Raw genomic sequence first — 23,222 nt, 5'->3', positions numbered from 1 at the left:
TTAGATGGAGTACAAGTAAACCTTTACGGGTTAAAATTCGACGTCGCTTTACTATAATATTCGTTATTGTAACAAAAAAAAAACTTTGCATAAATTAATTAAACGCGTAACAGCATTCGTGACAATAACTTCAAACAGTGTTGCTATAACTGCTAACTGCCGGGGGATAGAACAAAGAACAAAGCAACTTCGGAAAAATATGTTTTAATTTCGCACTAATTACGGACATGCAGTCAGTCGTAATGTCGCGGACGCACTGGCAACTAATAACGTCAAGCGCCTCATATTGCAAAGGGTTCCAAAATTGAACACGTGTTCGTTCGAAAAATCATGATTACCTCCTAAGGGAGCCAATCACTGCCATTAGAATTAGATATTCGAAATTCAAACGGCTATCAAGTTACTTGGGGTGACAGTTCTGGCAGTTATGGGCATTTGAAAATGTTCACTCACTTTGTAATTACGTAATTACATGAAGCAATGAGTTTTTTGTGCGTAAATAAGTTTAACTGCGAAAGATCAAAGGGATTTTACAGCTTCGTATTGGGAGCGTAGCGTTGTATTAGGGGTCTAGTGATGGCTTTATTGCAATATCAGTATATCAAATTAAAAGTACCGATAGTTTACATATCGATAAACCCAAATCGATTGAACTGAGAGCAATCGAATGCTCTAAAAGTTTATTAGTTCACGTGTGAGTGAGGGCTATCAATTTCCAACCGACAAAAAACATTAACGGATTAGTTCAAACGGAGTTGCAACAGTTTGGTGTTGGCTGGCCGCGTGTCGTTCTCCTTAAATGCGAAACCCATGTCTCTATAACCGATTTTTTTTATTTATTTTTCTTTCGCGACGCGTGTCGACATGTGCCTGTAGTAAATTAGTAGGGGACACGAATCACCCTCGCGAACTTTTTTTTAACAAAGATTTTTGAACAATGGAGCGTAACTACTCGCGTGTGAGTTGTAAAGTCACTCCCGGCGGCGTTGGCGTGTTCCGTGGGCAGGATACTCATATATCATATTTTTGAGTAGCGATACTTATTATTTATGAGTTGTCGCAATTTTAAATAAAACTTTCTGGTAAAGTGTACAAAGGATTGCAATGTAAATTAATTTCTCTGTATTAAAAAGTCAGAACTAAACGCAGACGTTAATTTGAGTAATAGTTTTTTAATCTCCAGCCATCATTTCTCTCAATAAAGTTGAAATGTTGCATCTAAATCCAGTTTTCTTATGCAAGTAATTAATCATAATAATAATAAATATCTTTGACCTATATTTTAAAAACAAACATGAAATCATTAAAAAACTATAAATATTTTTATATACCTAAATCGTATAATAAAAAGTTATGTCATGGCACATAAAACTAAGGAAGGATATATCGAGTAAATAATGTAATAATCGATACATAGAGTTCTAACAACTATGCAGTAAAGTTAGTTTTATGCCCGATAAAGTAACGTATCGAGATAAACATAAACAATATTTTATGTTAGTCGCAATCTGCTAAATCTTATTTTTATCTCTGCACGTCTAGGAATGTTAGGCTATGAAACCAGCGGGCTGTGAAACCACAGAAAATAATAAGTAGAACATCTTAGTACTTCAATTTGAAATAAGCAAAATTTTGCTAAAATTCCTCTATAAATGAGATACCCAAATATATAAATACTTAATAATTGCTAGTGATTTCGAACGTGCATAAAATTTCCAAAATTTTTTCGTCGCTCTTCAAAAGAAATTACTAAGATAGACTACACGTGGAGCTTTTATAATTGTGCGTTGTCTGTTCACAAATCTACCTATCAACTTATATGAATAACAACTCTAACAACCCACTACTACAAAACGTCCCTCTATCATAGCTTAACAAAATCGCTAATACGCTACCCGCTGATGCTATGGCCTCACGCTAGTATCTATGTAGTGAAGCGTATCATATTTGTGCGTTCTTTACGACAGCGTGCGACGGCGACACTTAATTTATAGCTGTCATACTGCCGGTCTATGGTCAATATTTTTTGCTCTATACTTCTATACTCTATACCATTCATATGGCAACTCATGGGTGCTATCATTGCTCATATTTTTTTTTTTCTATGAAAGACTTTTATATCCCATCATTTGGGGACATAATGGGTGATAGAGTATCACCTGCTTTTGTGCCCTAGTATCTACTGTAAGCTCTTTGTGTCAAGAGTTATTGATATTGTTTTATGCAATGATGCTGTTCTTCAAGTCTTGTGAGATAGCACGTCGGTTGAGGGCTATGTATCTATCAAGGCATTTAAATACAAATCGTTTCTGTAAACTGTCTAGTCTTTTAGATGTGGTTGGTGTTTGGTAGTGTGTCATTTGAATATAGGCAGTACTATGTTTCGTTTCTTTCATGAATAGAATAGTGTTTATTTACTTATTCATGTCAAATAGGATGCATCTATCGAAATGATGGAATTTGAAATAAAAATCAGATAGACAAGTATAATTTCCATGCAATTTTTCTTATTACAATGTAAACTTATTTTATGTATGTGCTCAATAAAGGATGAAATAAATAAATCGTCACAATTTTTTTCGGTAGTCTACTACATAGCTCAATATGAATGGCAAGAAAGAAAAATAAAATAAACTTTTTTATAAGAATACGAACACGCGAAGCAGCCATTATTTTTGTCACCAAAACCAGACGATAACTTTTTTTTTACTTTTTAAGAGTTTCAGTGGGGTGTAAAGTTTTTTGTAAAATTATTTCGTAATAAACCAATGCAGAGAAGATGTACACAATACGAATAACTGTGAATTTCAACAATAATACAAATGTTCTGTTTTTTTCTTAATCCTTATTATAAGCTAATCCGTGCATGAAGCATTATTATTTTTACCAATTAACTCACCCAATACTTTCCAAAAATACGTAATAAAAATAGGGCTGGAAACACAAAAATCGAAAGATAGCAAATCGAATGGAGATTCAATTATAGATTAGCCCTTGTATCGTACCACATTCACAACTCTGGGACACGTGAATAAATAAACACAATTACCACACACAAAAGAGTAATCCCTATTGATTTCGTTCGCAAAATACAACTTCGCCTATGAAATCGACTCGCATATCGATTATGAAGGTTCATTTTGCTAAAATCGGACACCGGATCGAATTTTTTCCATCGATTTTTTTCTTGTGCTACAATAGCTCGTTGCAACAATAGACATACATCAATTGGAGTGTCAAAAACTAACATCTGCGCGTTCGTTGTAAACAGAGTAAAATAGTAGGGTCTGGGGCAGCCCCAGCTTCAGGGAGCCCTCAGTCCCTGTATGGGCAAGCCTGTGTTTATAGCTCATTATTATTGTGCGACGCTTTAGAGCAACTGCAAATGACATACTCCACCTATTATTAAAATAAACCGTAGGTTAGAAAGGGCTTTTGTTAAGGAATATTTTAAAATAAAGCTTGTGTTGGCGAGAAATTGCAGTGGGTGGGATCGGACGTCGCCTTCCATGACGCTTGCTCAACACGCCACTGCATAAACACTTCAAATAAGTGTTTACACAGTAATTTATATTGTAAGGGTCGACATAACACAGGAGTAGCCGTGCTAATGTTCGACAGCAAGACAAAGAATCGGTGGAGTTTGCAAATTTAATAGTTTACTTTAGCAAAAGCATAAAATGTTATCTGGCTTACTTCAACGATCACATTCAGAAATGCGTTTAAACAAATTACGCAAGGGATACAGGTATTTGTTTAAAAACGCGATCAATGAACTGAGACTAAAATAGATTTCAGCGAAACTTTTACGAGTTTATAAGAATACGCATGTAGGTAAACAAAATTCTTACGTAAATTCTTTTGTTACCAGGTCCAGTAAATGGCGGTATGAGCGATGACTATGTCAGTACTGGTGAAGCGCCGTACATCATTGAGCAGCCGATTGACGTCACAGTAGCGCGGCATCAGCCTGCGACCCTCAACTGCCGAGCCGGAGGGTCACCGCCTCCTACCATACGATGGTACAAGGGAGGGGTCCTTGTGGTATCAGACACTCACAGAAGCTTACTCCCAGCTGGAGGCCTGTTCTTCCTAAGAACCACTCATGGCAGGGCACACTCAGATGCAGGAGTTTACTGGTGTGAAGCCACCAATCCTTACGGCACAGCTAGAAGTAGAAACGCCACATTGCATGTCGCCGGTAAGTTCGTTTTTATCAATAATTGCTCGGTTGGTATGTAGGTTTGTTTTTGCAAGAAACAGTTAATCTTGATTTGTAAGTGGAACAAATAGTTTATAAGTCGTTGGTCGGTCCTTTAATCTCAGTTTCAGATGACTGAAATGACCTAATTATGTCTTTAATTCACACTGTTTTTAATAAGATTATTTTTGTAACGAAAAAATGCACCATTTTTCCATTTCTACACGCATCTTTGTAAAAGAGCTTTGTTAATTTCATACATAATTATCTACTATGAGAAAACTTATAACTATAAATGAGCATTATACTAAAGTGATCAATATTTTCTGCAGTTCTTCGTGAAGAGTTCAGACTGGAACCAGTGTCGACTCAGTCGGCACAGGGAGAGACTGTGATACTAGAATGTTCTCCGCCCCGAGGCTCGCCAGAACCAACTGTGTACTGGAAGAAGAATGGGCAGATGCTGCACTTTGATGGTGATTCCAGGTTAGTAGGATTTTAAGCCTTAAATATTATTATACTGAATTATAATCGTTAGTTTTAGTACCAAAAAAAGTAATGATATAAAACTTAAAAAATGGGGAATCGCATTTACAAGTTAAAAGTGCGAACCTCTCTCTCTTTTTTAAGTCAGGTAATATATCTCAAAAAATCTAAAAATATTGTACTGAAAACCGCATCAAAATCAGTTGACCCGAACGCGAAATATTCGCGAACATTCTGTTTTTTTGATGTCGGTAAAAATATTATTTATTTAAAAGTTGTTGATGCTCAAGCTACTCTTATTAATTTAAAACTCGGAAAAAACATTAACTAGGTACTTCACAAAAAAAATATCCACTATATCCCTCTACGTAAAATTACCTACAAAATACTTCATCTCCCAATCTAAGCTATAACTTAAAAGTCTCTATAAATTATCCAGAGTCCCAGCATCTATGATAAAAGGAAAATTTAAAGGCAAATTTGAGGGTAGTAAGTGCTCGTGCCAGCGTAGTTGGATGGCAGGAACATGATAGTCTTGAATAGCTACTTCAACAGTCGTTTGATATCGGATATCTCCACATCCTACCGTAGTTCACGAACATGGATTTAACGCAAAATGGAGTGCTAAGTTTTAGAGACAAGTTTTAAGATTAATGGATGAAATTCTTCGTGGGGTCTGGTTTTAGTTAGTTTGGCGTGTTTTTTTTAGAATTATATTAAAGAAGAATTATAATGAAAACTCTAAAATGTTAATCGATCTAATCGGCATGTACACTTTGATGGGATAACTTTCAATTTTATAAATTATCAATTATAAACTGTTCACACACTTGTAAAATTAGAACATCCGTAAAATAATGTGTATGTTGATATTGTTTTATCTAAATAAACTTACTTTCCGAATTGACTTCTGACAGTTGATCCTTTTAGAAGTAACACTCCATTTTCATGCGTCAAATGTTTATGGCCAATCAAACTGAGTACTAATTTATGCGGATCCTAGCTGCTCTGTGGGAACGAACGATCTTTTACGACCAAGACTTGGTAATGGTCGCAATTAAGTGCCTGAGAATATTTATAGAGCCTTCGAACACCTGATTAAGATCTAAGACAATAATTTTATTTATAACCCTGTAGCTTTAACGTTCAAAGCGCACGTACTATCTTATTTCAGTTACATTCACTAAACACAATAAAGTATTAATGTATTCCACAACTTAACATACAATTTTCAAACACATTAGTATGACAAAGCAAAACTTACAAGCTCAACATTGTTTGAAAATGAGATAAATCTTAACGCGGTGAATTGAATCTCGCTCAAAAGTTATATTGCCAATTTTCACTTTGCTCTCTATGAATTTTTATGAGCTCTATATCTTGAGGGCGCGCTGTTACGTATGTTGAAGCATAAAAATAATTAACAGCCGTACGCAGAGAGGGAGGTACATCAAAGTTATAAAGGAAGGGGATATTTGAAGAGCTCGACAAGCAATCAAGTAAAAATCTCAATAGTTCTGACTCACCGGACCCTTTATTAAATGTTAATTTCCCATTGAAATATTCCGCCCCACATTTGAATGACTTTGTTACTATGCACTTTGTTCGAAGGAATAAAAAGGTTCATTATTAATATTGAAACAATTGTTTACTTTCTGAGCTTAAGTATGATGCTTTATTGCCCCAGGATGCATTTAGTCGACGGTGGCAATCTCGTAATACAAGACGCCAGGCAAACCGACGCCGGCAGATATCAATGTATCGCCCGGAATGCGGCGGGAACGAGGGAATCAGCTGTAGCAACGCTCAGAATACACAGTGAGTAACAATTTCCTACCTCGAATTCGCAACTAGCAAAGATTTGTTAAATTCAATTCATAACTCTGTAATTTCTGTTTGCGTCTCGACATTTGTAAGCCGTTTCCCGCGAACACCTCTTTTGTCATGTAATTCAGAGAGACATTTCTCACTGCACAGTTAAGCCGTACTTAATCACGGGCCCGGAGGACGTTGTGGCGCAGACTGGAGGCAGCGTCACATTCCAATGCCGAGTGGGAGGGGATCCCCTTCCGGACGTGCTGTGGCGAAGGACCGCTGGAGGTGGAAATATGCCACTCGGCCGCGTCAAAGTTCTTGACGACAGGAGCCTGAGACTCGACAACGTTATTCTAGGGGACGAGGGAGAGTACGCTTGTGAAGCAGACAATTCTGTTGGCGCTGTGAGCGCTAGTGGATACTTGACTGTATACGGTATGTTTCTACATCGACGCTTTTATTCATTTTATTTTGCGAATATGATATTTTTTATTTTTGTGGTGTATGATTACTGTTATTAAATTGTTTTATTTTCTTTTGTAGATCCTCCTTCTATTACATTGAAACCAAATTCAGTGAACATTGAAACCGGAACAATGGCAACCTTTACTTGTTCGGCCACCGGTAGACCCGAGCCAACCATGTTCTGGAGTATAGAAGGAAATAGAACTATAATCTTCCCGGGTACATCTAGAGGGAAATATCACGCTACAACAGTACTAGACGGGGTGACTGTACTAACAATCAACGACACAAATAAAAATGATAGTGGAAACACGATAGTTTGTTCGGCGGTAAACTTCGCTGGCAGTTCGTTTGTCAGAGGGAAACTAACCGTGACGTCAGACGATGACCGCCCACCGCCAATCATAACAAACGGGCCCTCTAACCAAACGTTACCTATAAAATCGATGGCAGTTTTCCCCTGTACAGCGGTGGGCACACCTGAACCAATCATTGCATGGTATTTTGAAGGGGAAGCATTAATACAAAATCATAGAAGGAATGTCACTAATGACGGTACTCTCATATTGAAGGATTTGGACAAAATAGACAGCGGCACTTATACGTGCGTGGCTTCCTCCCATCATGGGAAATATGTATGGAGTGGGGTGCTGCTAGTCGATAGCCCGATAAATCCTAACATTCATTTTTTTCGAGCCGCCGACGTCTCGTCTCTGCCAGGGCCGCCTACAAAGCCGCTTATACACAATGTGACAGAAACAAGTGTTACAATAACATGGAATCAGAATAATAAAATCGGTTCTTCGTCCATACTTGGTTATCAAGTTGAAGTATTTTCAAGAGAAACACTATCAGGAAGTAGCACACCCAGGAATTCTAGAGGTTGGGTAGTACTGGCGAGGCGAGTGTATCATACCCAATTTGTAGCAAAGTCGTTAGTGCCTGGAGTTACTTACATGTTTATTGTCCGAACGGAAAATTCCCATGGGCTGTCTGGCCCTAGTCCGGTGTCCGATGCGGTAACTGTTGGCGACGATGCAAGCTCTTTGTGGGAATCTGGAGTTTTCTCGAATAACACTGAATTCCGTAACAACATTCTCACGGACAATATAGTGGAATTAATTGAAGCCACACCGATTGACTCAAAAACTATAAAACTCATGTGGGAAATACTGAACTTTTACTACTTGGAGGGCTTATTCATATATTTCAGACCCCAAGACAATATAACGACCGAGTATGAGATGAAAACTATTTTGCATTCCAACGATGTCTCCGGATATGAAATAACGTCTTTGCGAAAATACACAAAATACGAGTTTTTCCTCATACCGTTCTATAAGAAATTCGAGGGGAAGCCGTCGAATTCAAGAGTGGCTCAAACTTTGGATGATGGTAAATACCCAGTTAGCATTTACATTTTATAAATTTCGCGTTTCTCCCGTGCATTTTTCTAACATTCCATTTTTTTTACAGTTCCTGACGGTCCTCCAATTAACATTGAAATGTTCATTTTGAATACTACGACGGTTCATTTGAAATGGTCTCCTCCAGAAGCCCATTTACAAAACGGAATCATTACTGGTTACAATGTGTTGGTTAATTGGCTGGACATACCTGCGAACAAATCCATGGTGGCTATCAACACGACTGTTCATCAAGCCACCAGCTTAATTATGACTAATTTGACGTCTGGTGTCAGCTACTCGGTTCAAATTGCGGCTGAAACTATCGTGGGGCTCGGACCATTCAGCCAAAAAGTATATTTAAATATCGATTCTCGCTCTGTTGGACTCGATCCTTTATCCAGGTAAATTCATTTCACAAATAAAATCCGCAGAATGTAATCGCAAATGAAATGTCATTACATGTAACATCCGACAGACATTCTGACGTAATTATTTTGTTGCAGATATCCAATAAACGGGGAGGTGTCTATAGTAGCGGGGGATTTTGTTATGGAAACATGGTTTTACTTTTTGATTGGAGCGATTGTTCTGTTCAAAATAATTGTGATTGGCGGCATTATTTACGTTCGAAAGCACAACATTTTCGCCAAAAAGTCGGCTCTCCCTAATATTTATGGTAAGTGACATTGTACATTATATTTACAATAAAATGTGCCATTCTGCACAACAAATATTATGTAACTGGTTGGTATACATCTTTGATTGTTCGGTGTAGATCGCTTTCACATAAAACAACCGGCGATGTTAACTCGAAAATAAACAGTTATTCAGCTTATCTGGAAACGCTATTTTTTCCGAGGAATCAGCATCAGAATTTCAAAATTAAAAACATTCCTCGGGTGTCGTGGGGTGGTGCAGGGCGCCGAGCGTTTGTTTGATGGAGGCTTTGCCATGCGACGGTAAGGGAGGGGAGCTAGATTACTTTCGAGTTGAAAGGTAGCGCGAGCCCTCTCGTGAGCGCAGTGGATCTCTTTCACTTTGCATTCACGTTCGGGGCACAAAGGAATGATACAAATCCGAGAAATAAAGACCCAGTAAATGTAAATGTTTTCTATTTTGTTTTCTCCGGGCGATTCGTTTGTTGACTCACCCAGTTACCTTTAAGCCAATTTCCCTCGCTTTGTTTGTTTTATATTGCGTTTTACATCTTTTAAGTATTCAGTAAACGAGATCATTTGCATTCGGCTTATGAAATGGTTGTCAAACGATATTATAATGAAGGGAATCCTTGGTATGTCTAATTGGAGCTGTTGTTTTAGATTCCAACGGAACGAGCTTAGTGACTCAAATGAATATAAAAGCCGCAGTGTCTTTGTCACATCCACTCAGTAGTTGTTACAATAAGAATACTGTAACGAAGACTGAGTCACTGTTGTGGATGGAGAATCAGCCAGGATTGTGTATGTCCGGTACTCAAACCAGTCAGAGCAAAGAGAAAACTAACTCGGAATATGACAAAGTTACTCACCAATTACCTGAATACGCGGAAGTGACGTCTTCACGAGCCAATGCAAATGAATGGAACACAAGTAAAACTGCCACTTCACCGGCGGCGTACGCCTCGGTTACTTTGGTTGCCAATACCAGGCAATGTGTGAGTTCATTGGTAAGTGTCCAATTATATAATGTTCTCGATTTCGAAATTTTGAAGCTCTGCCAAGTTGAAGTTTGTGCCATTTAATTTATTCACTCAACTGTTTGAACGTCAAGTAGTGTTGAAGTATCTCTTGTTCGGGATGTAATTGACGCCTGGGGATTGGCAATTTAACTTTATATTGAGACAAACGACTGCCTATTATAGTCAGTTGTATTGTTCACTGTATAAGTACTGGCTATTGTGAACACACAGTAAATGATATTTGTATTATACTGTACTAATAAAACTTATTTCAACAGGGTTGGTTTCCTCCCACCGGGAAGAATGTCGATTCTTTCGATAATCGATATGCGCCTGAAGAGGAAATGTATCCAGCTAGCAATGGAGGGTACTATAATAGAAATGTGTACAGCGAAAAATATTTCCAAGGTCATCCAAACGTATTGAAGTTTTATGACTTGCCTTCTCTAGAGAAAACTCAGAAAGCTCAGATAAGATACAATCAGAGTTTGGACGACCGAAAAGGGGATAAAAATTCAAAGACTGATGCAACCCAATCGCTAATAGGTCGTACCTACGGGATTAGTTCTAGGAAGAATTCGGAATCCGAGTCGACGTACAGAGCTTTCGGTGAAGATGAGACGGATGAGGAGAACTATCCGGAAGATGGTGGTTATGATGAGTTGCAAGCGATGCAGCCTCAGAGGCAGAGACCACAGCATCAGTACGAGAGGCCTAACTTTGACAACGATGCGACGCGGACGCTGGCCCGGCTGACGTCATTCAGGCAGGGACAGGGGCTGCCTGGCAGTGCCAAGACGACCCTCGCCCCGACGCACCCCCCACCCGCGCCTCACCCCCGGGTTGACTCTGTAACCCGGTAGTATCACGCCTTGCCGGTTTTCGGCGACCTGTGCCAAACGGACGTATAGACCGATGCTTTCCTAGTAGTGTAGTGACGTCACTGACATCGCAGTTCTTCCTCGTGTTGTGCACTTACTGAACATTCGTGTAAAGAATCGTGATTATTTTACTTTGAAAATGATATTGACAGTGATTGATTTTTGTTTTAACTTTCAGTGTAATGTTAAGGCCTAAAATTGTGATTTAAAAAGTGACTGGCCTAGTGATGACAGCGTATCTATATTTATCCACAAACTGATTAATTTGAAATTTCTAATAATATATTTTGAAGTATTCCTAGTCCTTGTAACTATAGATTTATTATTTGTAAATAGTGTAAATAACTATAACTAGTTTAACGAATAATGTTCTTGGAATAACTAAACTTTGTGAAGTTTAATATCGATTCTGATAAATGTTTACAATGTTATTATTGGAATTGGAAATTCAATTGATATGTCCGTCTGAATATCAATAAACGAATTTGTAATCCTATATCATTAGCGTAAGTGTAACAAAATATGAATAGAAACAACAAAATTAACGCTTGGCAATAATTTGAAATAACATAACCTTATTAAATCATTCATAGCATTGTAAATAGTACTAATAATAATAAAATAATAGACTTGGATTGTTTTAATAGTATTTTGTTTTGACATTGCATTTTAGAAATGAATTAATTTATTCATAAGACCCTATTATTAGTTCTATTAACTGTATTAAAATTAGTATTATTATTTAGTTTATTTCACGTGCCATATGTAGAGATCGATAGCTAAATAAATAATAATAAAGTAACATTGGAGTTGTGAGATAAAATTCAAATGAAGCTTTTACAAAACTAAAAATTATAATCTACGTAAGATCATGTGATATGAGTTTATATAGCCACTTGTTATAATATTAAATAGCACGACTTGTATTGCATATCAAATGTATTAGTCATGTAATAGTTAAAAATGTTATTAATTAGGATGCTTCCATATCTGAAAAAAAAAAAAATAATAATTAAAATGTGTATTCGTCCTTCATTTGTAAATAAATGTAAGATGGAGCTCGCCTTTTGTAAACTTACTTCAAATTTTGTTATTTTTCCTCTTTGGACTGTTAAACAGAGTATTTTGGGCTGAGATCACAAGATCGCGTGTTGTGGTGACAAGCTCATCCGATGAGCACATTAATCTAAATGAAGAACGCTCACTGGATTCTTTAAAGTATGTTCATCAAGATACTTTACGTGTTGTCGTTTAAACTAATGTTATTAGTAGCAGAATTTGTGAAATTTTATTTGGATTTTCTAAACGTGAAAATTAGCAAACAATTTCTCCTTATAAAATGGGACTTTAGGACTTGGGGGAATGGGACAAAATCAATAAAAGTTGTCATGACCATCTCATATTTTCTAACATCTGTATGTTTATTCATTGGTCCCATGGTCTAGTGGGGTTCCCACTAGTAGATTTTCAATCCGGGTATCGAAACGAATCATCCGTAGCAGTACTTTTAACCATTACAGACAACAGCCGGTATCTTTTTATTTTGAAATAAAAAATGTGATGTGTGATATAAAATTGTGTGATTTGTCGATTTACTTGTCACCACAAATACTCTTGTGTTCTTTTTACCCTTATTTAGATACCTTGCTTTGCAAAGTTACAGGTTCATTATAATAAAAGATAGAGATTAGACTGCAGATAAATTCTTCGTAGTTCCTATTATCGCACTCTGTTGGATAATAATAATAATCAAAGCAATAGGCATTTCACGTAATAATACTAAAAAGATTATTTATTAATATAAATAATAATAATATGATACGAAATAATCTGATCGTTCATTGTTTTAAAATTGAAAAAGTTGTATAAGAAAATGTCACATTGTAAATTGTTTGATTTAACTTCGACATTTATTTTATGTTATTAAGGTCTGTCTACACATCATTATAGGATTTTATAGACATTTTTAATTTGTGAATTAATGTCAATATCTTGAAGTTTTTTTTTGTATTTATTAAATTCTGTCTCGTCATATATCGCAAACGTGAAAAGTGTATGTACTTAAAGTACCTTTTTACCTCCTAAGATAAAAAAAGGTGATCCTGTATTATTTTCAAACGAATGCATACAATTGATGATGTGTAGAACGATTTTATAAAGCAACATCAATCATTTTCATTAAAATAGCAAGGTGTCTTTTATAAAAAATGTATTTAAATAATGTAAAAGCAATGTAAACTGCCAAGAGGCCTATTTTTATGTGCGATACGTCATGCTAAGAACATTTCATTGAAATAGACGGAAACACAATAAATAACATAAACTCAATGGATTTTAATTTTTGTATTAGTCTTTGGATACCTATTTTTTAATAAAATAATTTAAATACTAATTGAAAAAAAATGTGTTTTATTATCATTATTACGATACAATAAATTATTTATGTTCTTTACATAATCACGGGACCACAGGGTCCCGGACCTTTGGAAGGCGTACGAGGGGCCGAAGCCAACTCGCAGAGGCCCGTTGAACAATTTTAATCTAAATGTAAGGGGACATCAGCCGGCGATTATCCCTGTATGCACTATGGAAGTACACCAAAGGACAATCCCCGGTTGATGCAGGACTATTGTGAGATATGGTAAAAGGAAATGATAGGGATATGGGTGTGGGTGGCTGTGGAATAGTTAACCGGTTAACTATGGGGACTATGGCCCCTGCCCCTGACCAATATTGAAAAATACGGATAAACAGGCAGGGGATGACTCGCAAACTCAATAGTGGGCCCCCGGAAACGGCCGCTAGCATGTAGCGACAAGGGAAGCAACATCCGTTGAGCTGCTTGAGGAAGGGGGCATCCCACGGCTATCAGAGCAATCCCGGAAGTACGGTCAAGACCCCTACCAGCATCTTACTGGGATACGTCCTTCCCCCAAGTGGAGCTGAAGGCAACTCCACTCTTGCGAATCTCCACTCAAACCAGCCGATTAAGGCAAGAGTGAGGTAGGAGAGGCCACTCCGGATAGTCACGAGTACTAACCGGAGTTAAGAAGTAGGGCCTTTCCCGGGAGTCAGGTCCGTGGGGTCGCCACTGCCCAACAGCTCGCCACAAGCTGCCTTGCGGACCAATAAATTATTTATTATATTATTATTTTATAGCAATTTTACGTAATTATTATACCTTCTTTCGGTTACATCTAGTAAATAGAATTATACCCCTTCCTGTTGTCTGAAAGCGGTTTAATATTTGATACACAGTCTTACTACCATACTCAGAGACATTTAATGATTGAAAACCATCGCCAAGGAATTCTGAGAGTGTCAGACTCTTGCTGACTAAAAACCACCCCGTTCCTACTCCTGCTTTTTGAGCCGCTGTGTAATCCGCAGCTGCGGATCTTTTTCAGAGGATAGGCTAAACGATGGTGATAATTATAGCAACAAAAGTTTTTCAATATTTTTGTAGAAACTCAGACAACACAGTAGAGTCTGTTACACCGAATTACTATGAATTAAATTTGACTACAAAAGGAATTATGATGCTTTACTGTAAATAGCTGAATATCTACTGTAACGTCTTTGCAGTAGAGTCCATAAATCTTTATCAATGATACAATATCATGGGCTTGTGTATATTCCATTACACATTGTATTAAGGACCTTATCGACTTCTATTGTGTTCACATACTATGTGGTTACAATAATAAGGAAATACAATACAATTGATGACAGATGCGTATCGATTCATAAGATTGAAAATGCTTTGACAGCTATAGGGGTGCAAATCTGTGCAATTTTAGACTGGCCGTGGTTAACGCAGCTTTTCGTCCAAACTGTTTGGTTGTGGTCAACTGTCATTCGCAGATAAAACGAGAATTTCGTTGAGTTGTGTGTGTTCGAACGGATTGATTTTTAACTTGCGAGTTGATTTATTCGTGATGTGACTACTACAGGCTGAATATGAAATGAGTATATGTAAGTAAGTATGTTTTAAGTAGGAACAAATTAAAAATCTGCCTCGTTGGTCGAGTGGTCGCAAGTGCGACTGCCGGACAAGGGGTCTCGGGTTCGATTCCCGGATCGGGCAAAGTATTACTGGGTTTTTTTCGGATTTTCGAAAATTTCTCAGTAGTAGCACGGAGTCTGGAATTGTGTCCAGTATATGGCAATAGGCTCACCCCCTATTACATGGGACTTATAACAAAAATGGTGGTGGGTGTACATTGTATAGCGGCATTACGTGCCGTAATGTGCACCTCTTCGGGGATAAAAGGCGTGACGTTGTGTGTGTGTGTAAATTAAAAATCTTCTATACTCATCAACGTATACTAACTCTAACTCAGATGTGGATATAAACAATAAAACGCAACAGTGAGATAATCAACAAAACAAAACGAGGTGTCAAAACCAACCTCATTAATTAAACTCAAAACAAACATTTGTCTTTTTTGGAAAACCTCTCACGTATCGCTCTTTCCACATGACACTCAAACACGATTAAAAATATCACTTCTGTGCCAGCAAACCGCGGTCAAAAGCCATCATTGCCGTCCTTATCTAACTCCCATTAATTAAATTCAATGGTAGACACCAACAAAAGCATTACGTATGAATGAGAATTTAAATCGGGCCAAACATGAGCACGCATTGTCGGTGGCTTCATTCAATTTATGGCTGCAAATCTCTGTCGTACACTCTTCGTAAGTATATTATTGGCTGGTATTTAGCAGGTTTGCGGCCAATGGGCCAGTCTGCAGCACTCAGATAGCTTACATACAGTTAATACACATGCCGATTGGATTTCGCTTTGTCTTGTAGTGTGGGGGCCGACATTGTAGTGATGTGCGGATTTGTATCGAATAAACTGTTTTCATTGGTATTTTTAATTAACGTCAGTCTCAATTTACATTTGCTGTAATGGGAGTGTGTTGCCAATGGAATATTGTTGACATTGTACTGTTGATTTTGTGCACATTATTTGTATGGTGCTCGTATTTTTGTCATCGAGTTACACAGGTGAAAATGATATGAAAATTTTGACTTTGCAATTTATTTGTAATTAAATACTCTTGTGCTAGTAATTTTTGTATTCAATTCTAATTTTAACATTGAATGAGTTTGCAGTTCGTGAGAAAAGCTGTAACTTAAGTTACTTAGCTTGAAGATTACGACAGTAGCCACTAGTCGACTTTTGATATGATAGTCTAATTCATACCAAGAATTTCAGTTTAACGATTTGAATACTACAAATGTATACTACATTTACGGACCGTGAAATGAAAATAATATATTATAAATATATATGAAAATAATAAATAAATTCATTTTGGCGACTGACCACATCATATTTTACTACGTACAACTTCAGAAGCTTACGTCAAGTCATCGCAAACAAACACAAGATAATATTATTATGAAATTCAATCTCCTTACTATATTATTGGGAAATATGCATCTAATCCATTGTTTGTATTTCACGTCACTGAACAGAAGGAGCCATCAATTATGTGCTCTCAGTTGCAAGATATCTACCGTGGCTTCTCGGTAGCGGGCTTGTTGGCAGCACCAGATATCTTCACGTCTATCGGATTCCATTTACCTTCGAATGGGAATGTTATCAAGAAATTGTGTATAATTAACGATGTTTCTACGAAAGAATTTAATGAAGAAAATGGTTTTAATACGTCAGTATTTGACTTTTGAAATTGAATTGCTAGGAAAATTTATAATAAGATTTGCAAACGTAACTTGATTGAACAAACGTAAAACGTTTGATTAGGTTAGCATTTTCGATTGAATAAAACATATATTTTTACTACTGTACCAAAAATATGTTCAATGAATAATATAATAACTAATATATAAACTTTAAAATAACACAAAATTGTATCAAAAAATATACACAGAACGAACTGCAAGTTGCAGTTCACAAACATTCGAACAACGGAACGAAATCCAACTCGATCCGATAAACTTTTTATAGTAAAGTAAACGTATGGAAACACGCGAAGTTTTTCTCTTTCGTTCTACTTTCATATGAACAGTACAATAGGTACGCCACCGGTGTGCGCTACGCCTCGGGTCCCATTTTAATTTTCCGCCAGCCTGAAAATTTACACGAAACGAATGAACCATCTATTTTAATGAGCTTTAAAAGTTAACTGATGATGCCTTAGGTCGGGAGTTCTCGGGAATATGTGATTGTAGGGTAGTGCGTAGACTTCCATTGTCCTCCTGCTCTATATTCTGTGGAATCTAAACGGAGTTAGATGAAATGGTTCGTAGGTGTTTTGTGCGATACGGTAAGATTTTTAAGAAGGCAGAATTTATACTTTGGAGCTGAAATTTTAGTTAGAGATTGAAATGGTGTAATATTTCTACATGCTTATTTACGTGATAGAAATGTAGAATATGAATGGCAAGCCAGTTCATTGCATGAAAAGCATCACGAAACGCTCACACTACAGACTCAATACGCGTACTTCAGCGAAAACTTAGCAATGAAAAAAAAATCAACTCAATTAGTCAGCAGACCTCAAATCATCCACTCACGTCAAAACCAATGACGTATGTAATCAAATTAGGGGTTAATGGCTAAATTAAGTGCCATCGGACTTTGTCCTTTTGGCTGATATATGATTTTGTCAGAAAGGCGTGTTCCCGCCAATTAAGGTAATGGAAAGCTGGGCACTGGGCAGCCGCCGCCCAATTTGGGAATAAGTGGACTGTTGTAAATGTGATCTGATGAAATGTTGTCAATCAATTAGCGGTTCAAGTGTGGAGATTTTCAATTTGGTGAACTTGTTGATTTTATCGTGGTTGTGTAAATATACTGGTTTCATAGTTACGTATGTGTTTTGTGTATGGTTATGTGTACGAGAAGTAGTTTGGTACACATAATAATTTTGTAAGTAAATTTGATTATTATATTAGGAGTAACGTCATAATCACTTGACTGCACGGATGCACGCATGGTGTAGCGTTTTCGATTCACGCACGGAGTAACTCGTTGTCCTGTGTATGTGAACTTGTATGTTTATAAACGCAGCCACAATGCAGGAGAAAACCTTAGAATGAGGCAACGTTAAAAAAATACAATATGATGTGCAATCTATAAAAAATATAAAAATTAATTACGCATTAAACCTTAAACGCAGTCAAAGATTATGTTAACATGCGTGTGGTGGAATTTTCTTTCATTAGGAGTTTGACACAGAAATTCTAAGTTAACAATCATTATAATTAAACGAACAAGTTCATTTTTTTCCTCAAATTTCAACTTAATAAAGCAAAGTATACGGTTCACTTTTCAACAATAAAACATTACTAATGATTTTGTTTTTCATTATTTAATAGGCACATATGCAAGACGCCACCGAAGCGTTTTAAAACCTATTGTTTATGTTTAGTTTACTTACTTGACTGGTTTGAGACAAAACCTTAATTAGTAAATGCCTAGCTTAATGACCTATGTTCTAGCATTTGTTTGTTTTAAAGGCAGGGCTGTAGTGCTCAGCGCATTAATGTAATAGAGGTACTTACGTAAACCGTTGTCTAGGAATTTGGTCTAATAAATTATACTTCGATATCCAAGTATATTTTTTTCAGATAGGAACACAACTAGGATTACACAAGCATCTTCCTTAAATACTAAACAAGCGCAACATCGCGCCTTTTATGCTCGAAGGAGTAGGCAGAGGTGTACCTGCATGACGCTCAATGCCACAGTACAATGTACTAGACAAGTCTATTTCTAAATATCTTACAAAATCTTCAACTTTAGTTTAATAATGGGACTAGTTTAAAAATAAATAAAATCCTTTTTGATCCCCTTCCTTTCATCACACGACCATTCATCAAGAGTCTTAAGTGAAAAAAGTTACAGTTTCCATAAAATCCGTGGCACATATAGGGAAGCAGTCATAATATACGGTGGCCCTTAAGCCGAAAGTGCCCTTAATACTGCGCTTAAGTGGGCCAGCTTCAGAAATGTTCAGCGGCTTTTCAGAGCAACACTCCTAAGCCTTTTAATATCGCACCCCTAGACGTGTGCTTATCGGGTCCTTTAAATGTTGCCATTTTTAATGGCGTTTGCAGTTAAATCAGGTGTTCTTTTATGGTCTAAGTTGAAGAACAAGGGGGTTAAGGTTTTATGATTAAGGGAATTGGAAGCATGAGATTGTGATTTTATCTTGATAATTCATTGGTGTCGGTTTTAGTGTTTTTCAGTGACATCTGATTTGTGACTTCTTTGTTGGTAGAATAGTGAAGTTTGAGTTGACGACTGTCTATCTGACTGACCTAGATGATGACGTTTCACAACAGGCTTTTCCCCTATCTAGATCAACAATACTAATACGGTGATATTCATTGATGTCTATTTGAATATTGTTCTATGTTTCAAAAACTTTTTATTGGAGATAATATGTCTTAATATGATCAGTCACAGTCTGTGTTCTCATCAAACAAATAATAGAAACTCAAAAACAGCCAACTCATTCTAAAATTAAGCCAATCCGCACCAAATTATCGCAACTCACGCCTGCATCGTAACGAAAGCAAGACAAACGTGTCTCAACTTAATTCACTTAATTCTCACTTGGGGTCACTGTCAAACTAACGTCCTTACAAACACTGCGACAATCGTCCAAATTTAATTACGTCACAGAATGCCAACCCTTCCGACGACAGCGATGGGGCAAAACGGACTCTAAACTTTAATAGCGATACTCGGCACATGGGCCCGTACTTTTGTAATTTTATTAATGACGTAATAACAGTTCTGTCAAACGCATGTGTGTGCCCATGAGCGATAGTGAAGTCGTTAGCTCGGACGGGTTAATATTGGAGGGTGGAATTGGGGATTATCTATGGAATCTATGTGTTATTTGGTATTAAATATGGTGTTGAATGGCATTGGCGTTCGCGTGTGGTTATGTGCTATGTTTGAACTGGTTTTAATGGTAAAAGCTTTTCCTTTGATTAGATTGGTGATAAATGTGTGTGTGTAGTTTAAAAATGTAGCTTATTTAATAAAGCTGATCGATTTGTTATTTCCAATTAGGATAATTTTCACAGTTGAATATATTGGGTAAGAGACATACCTTCTGGTACGACAACAATATTAAACTCGAAATTAACAACAAAGCCTACCAACACCAAATAAAAATAATACCATTACAAAGATAACTAATTAAACAGCATTATTCAAGCAAATTTCGTTCATTGTAGAATTAAATTTACCGTTTTAAGAGCCTTTATTCTCTGCACTGAATCTGGTTACTCTAAAATGATTCCTCCTTTACATTGTCTGAGTTCTATTGTTTTGAATTTTGCATTGTATTATATTCTCGTGCTTTGTGAGCACAGTTTTTCAGACACTTCCCCCGTTCGTTGCTTTATTTTGAACGAGAGGAACAAATAATTTTTAATAGCAGATTCTCCTTCAGTTTGTAAAGTAAACAATATGTTTGTTTAGGAGTTTATCTTCTTCAACTTGAGATATAGCTGTGAATATAAAAGTACATTATAAAAGTCAATGAAATTGAGAAAACTTCACAGTACGTCATGACACACAGGAATCTAACACTGCAGCTAGGTGACAACACATGCTATGTATATTTTTCTAATAGCTATCGTGAGACACAAAATTAATTAAAAATCATGGTTTACTCATGTAAATTAAGACGCGGTGACAGTAGGCTGCACACAACGTCGCCGCGTCTACGCACGCTGCTCATGATGAAGAGTCCCTCTATGACTCGAAACTAGTAGAGCTTTACTCCATTAATGCATTGTGCTATCACGTGTCCACTCTGTAGAAGAATATAAAACGTTCGTAGTCAAGAAACGGTCGCCGTAGCAGAAACTGGCTTAGAAGAATAATGATTATTAGTGAATCAATGCCATTTAAAATTCAATTTCTGGTACCTAGTCTAACCAAAACAACAAAATAGAGGAACCAAAATAAACCATACCACAGTATGGTTTGATAGTGGGCCATTTAAAATAATTTTAGTTCTTTGTTGTGACAAAGAACTAAAATTACCCCACTATCATCGAACTCCAGACAAAATAACGCAGAAATTGCCACAATTTACCACTAAGGGGTACTAAGTACATCACAATAATGGTCAAATTTTGTCCGAACTCCGGATTAAACCGAAAATGTTCGGACAACAAGCTTCTATTACTGACAAACTTGATCGTATTAAAGTTTTCCGACGGCTGCGTCGAAATATGAGGACGGAATGGTGCACTGAAATTTAACTTGCTATCTGATCGAAATACTTAAGTGGTAAGTAAATTTTGTTTTAGGTAGTGAAAAATGTTGCTTGATTTTTTTGGTGGTGTAGCTAATAGTTTGTTTTTTGTTAAGTCATGTCCTATGAATATTTTGGGTTCATTTAAATTTGTGTTATTAGCTTGTAAGTAAATATAAGATGGTTGATAATATTTCGTCAGTGTGATGGTTTATGTTAACAAAACTAAGTTATAATATAGTAATGTTACAGAAAATTGCTTAACAATAACTTAATGATTAGCAATAAGTTGACTGCACAATTGAGGTGAGGTGAGGTGGCTGGTGCAACGTGCAGCAGTGGGTTCGATTTCCACACGGGACAACTCTTTGTATAATCCACAAATATTTTTTTCGGGTCTGGGTGTCATGTGTATGTTTGTTAATGCCCACGACACAAGAAATAACTAGTGCGGGGCAAAAAGTAAAAATATTAATAAAAGAACACAATATAAAACAATACCATACGAATACAAAATCAAACGAGCTAAATACTATTATCAAACATATTTCTATATCCATTGTATAAAGAACATTGAACGCAAAACAGATGCCATCGATACCACAAAAGACATTCCTCATCCAACTACAAGCGTACGCGAAATATTGCGTGAAATGTACCAATAAATGGAACAATACTGTACGCTGTTACGCAACTCAGTAAATAGGTAGTGATACAGTAGAAGTCTATTGTACCTAGACACGAAAAGACAAGAAAGTATTTTGCTATGGTAAGTAGAGTAGTAAGAGATGGTAACTAAGTAAGATTTACATAATACAAAATTTTCGCCGATTATAACGATTAAGCACAGAACCGAAATCCGTGATATTATTGGATATTCCATCATTTTACAATAGAGGTTCTATTTTTGTATTTTAACATATGGGGCCCAGTAGGGCTGATGCCTGATCCGGAGCTGCAGACTACCAAGCGGGTTTACCGAAGCTCCGGCTCGAAAAACAGGAGTAGGAACAGGGTGGTTTTTAGTCAGTTAGAGTTTGAGAATCCCTCTAACCTCGCCCAAGGCGAGAAAAGTCATTGGATGATTTTTCCCACTTAATAAAAAAAAGAGTCTGCCTTTATACATGGGACTTATACTTTTACCAATGAAAAGTGAGTATTACGTTGTATAACTTTGGGGGAATCACTCAAGACTTTACTTTATTCCACAGTGATTTCGTATTGTTTTGTATTAAGTACCTATTTATATAAGGTATTATAAAACTTTGTAATTACTTTTACTAGGTATGTCTAGACATGTAAATGCGACATACTCGTAACATACCAACCATATCTGTATTCAACTGTAATTATTCATTGTACAAAACTTTGAATGGGACCGAAACTCCTCATTTCGTATAACGAGTTGTGTTTAATTCGTTTTAGCTCAGTGCGGTGTCTGCCAGATGGATTTTACCGAGTTGCAATTGTTTTTAATTTGGTTTTACGTTTAAATGTTTCGTTCGTGATTTCGGTTGTAATTTAAATGTCGAATGGAGTTAGGAACACGTTGGTTGTTGTTGGTGAACCACATAATTATTTATTTGTGTGAAGTGCAGGCTTTCTAAGTCAGATATTGGTACGAAAAAGTATTATGAGAACTGTGGTCGGTAAATTCCTTGAAACAATGTTCAGTATTCTTGGTGTAAGTTTGCTTTACGTTTAAAGTAATTTAAGCGAGAGAGATTTCGGCGCTCCTATTGGCCGGTTCGAATAAACTAACCAATCAGCTCACTCGTACTAACGGTACAGATATGTAACAACTTACATCTACCTCATAACAGTTATGAGGTAGATGTAAGTTGTTAATTTTTTAAAACAGCTGTGTGTTGTTTTTTATAAGTAATTGCTAAAGCTATAATCCAAATTCGAAAATCTAGTGCAAGACTAATATACAAAGCCGTGTAAACAACAAAAACTACAATCTGTTTCTTGAGTGATCGATTGCCAGTCTAATTAAATTACCAACTAAAATTCTGGACCAGC

General features: G+C 36.7%; 1 protein-coding gene across 4 annotated transcripts in view; it reads left to right on the top strand.

Annotated features, from left to right (window-relative positions):
- Positions 1–13,338, top strand: part of LOC118263545 (roundabout homolog 1) — a 60,814-nt gene extending 47,476 nt beyond the window's left edge. For all 4 annotated transcript variants that reach the window (XM_050705505.1, XM_035575605.2, XM_035575606.2 and 1 more), the window contains 9 exons: positions 3,872–4,201; positions 4,534–4,687; positions 6,375–6,505; positions 6,665–6,937; positions 7,046–8,362; positions 8,444–8,777; positions 8,880–9,052; positions 9,696–10,042; positions 10,333–13,338. In XM_050705505.1, the coding sequence (XP_050561462.1) occupies positions 3,872–4,201; positions 4,534–4,687; positions 6,375–6,505; positions 6,665–6,937; positions 7,046–8,362; positions 8,444–8,777; positions 8,880–9,052; positions 9,696–10,042; positions 10,333–10,917 (3,644 nt within the window). In that variant the 3' untranslated portion in view covers positions 10,918–13,338. The remainder of the gene's footprint in view (positions 1–3,871; positions 4,202–4,533; positions 4,688–6,374; positions 6,506–6,664; positions 6,938–7,045; positions 8,363–8,443; positions 8,778–8,879; positions 9,053–9,695; positions 10,043–10,332) is intronic.
- Positions 13,339–23,222: the final 9,884 nt, after the last annotated feature.

Source organism: Spodoptera frugiperda, chromosome 27 (genome assembly GCF_023101765.2).
Source record: "Spodoptera frugiperda isolate SF20-4 chromosome 27, AGI-APGP_CSIRO_Sfru_2.0, whole genome shotgun sequence".
NCBI lineage: Eukaryota > Metazoa > Arthropoda > Insecta > Lepidoptera > Noctuidae > Spodoptera > Spodoptera frugiperda.
Note: the sequence above shows the minus strand (reverse complement) of the source record. Positions and strands in the feature narration are given on the sequence as shown.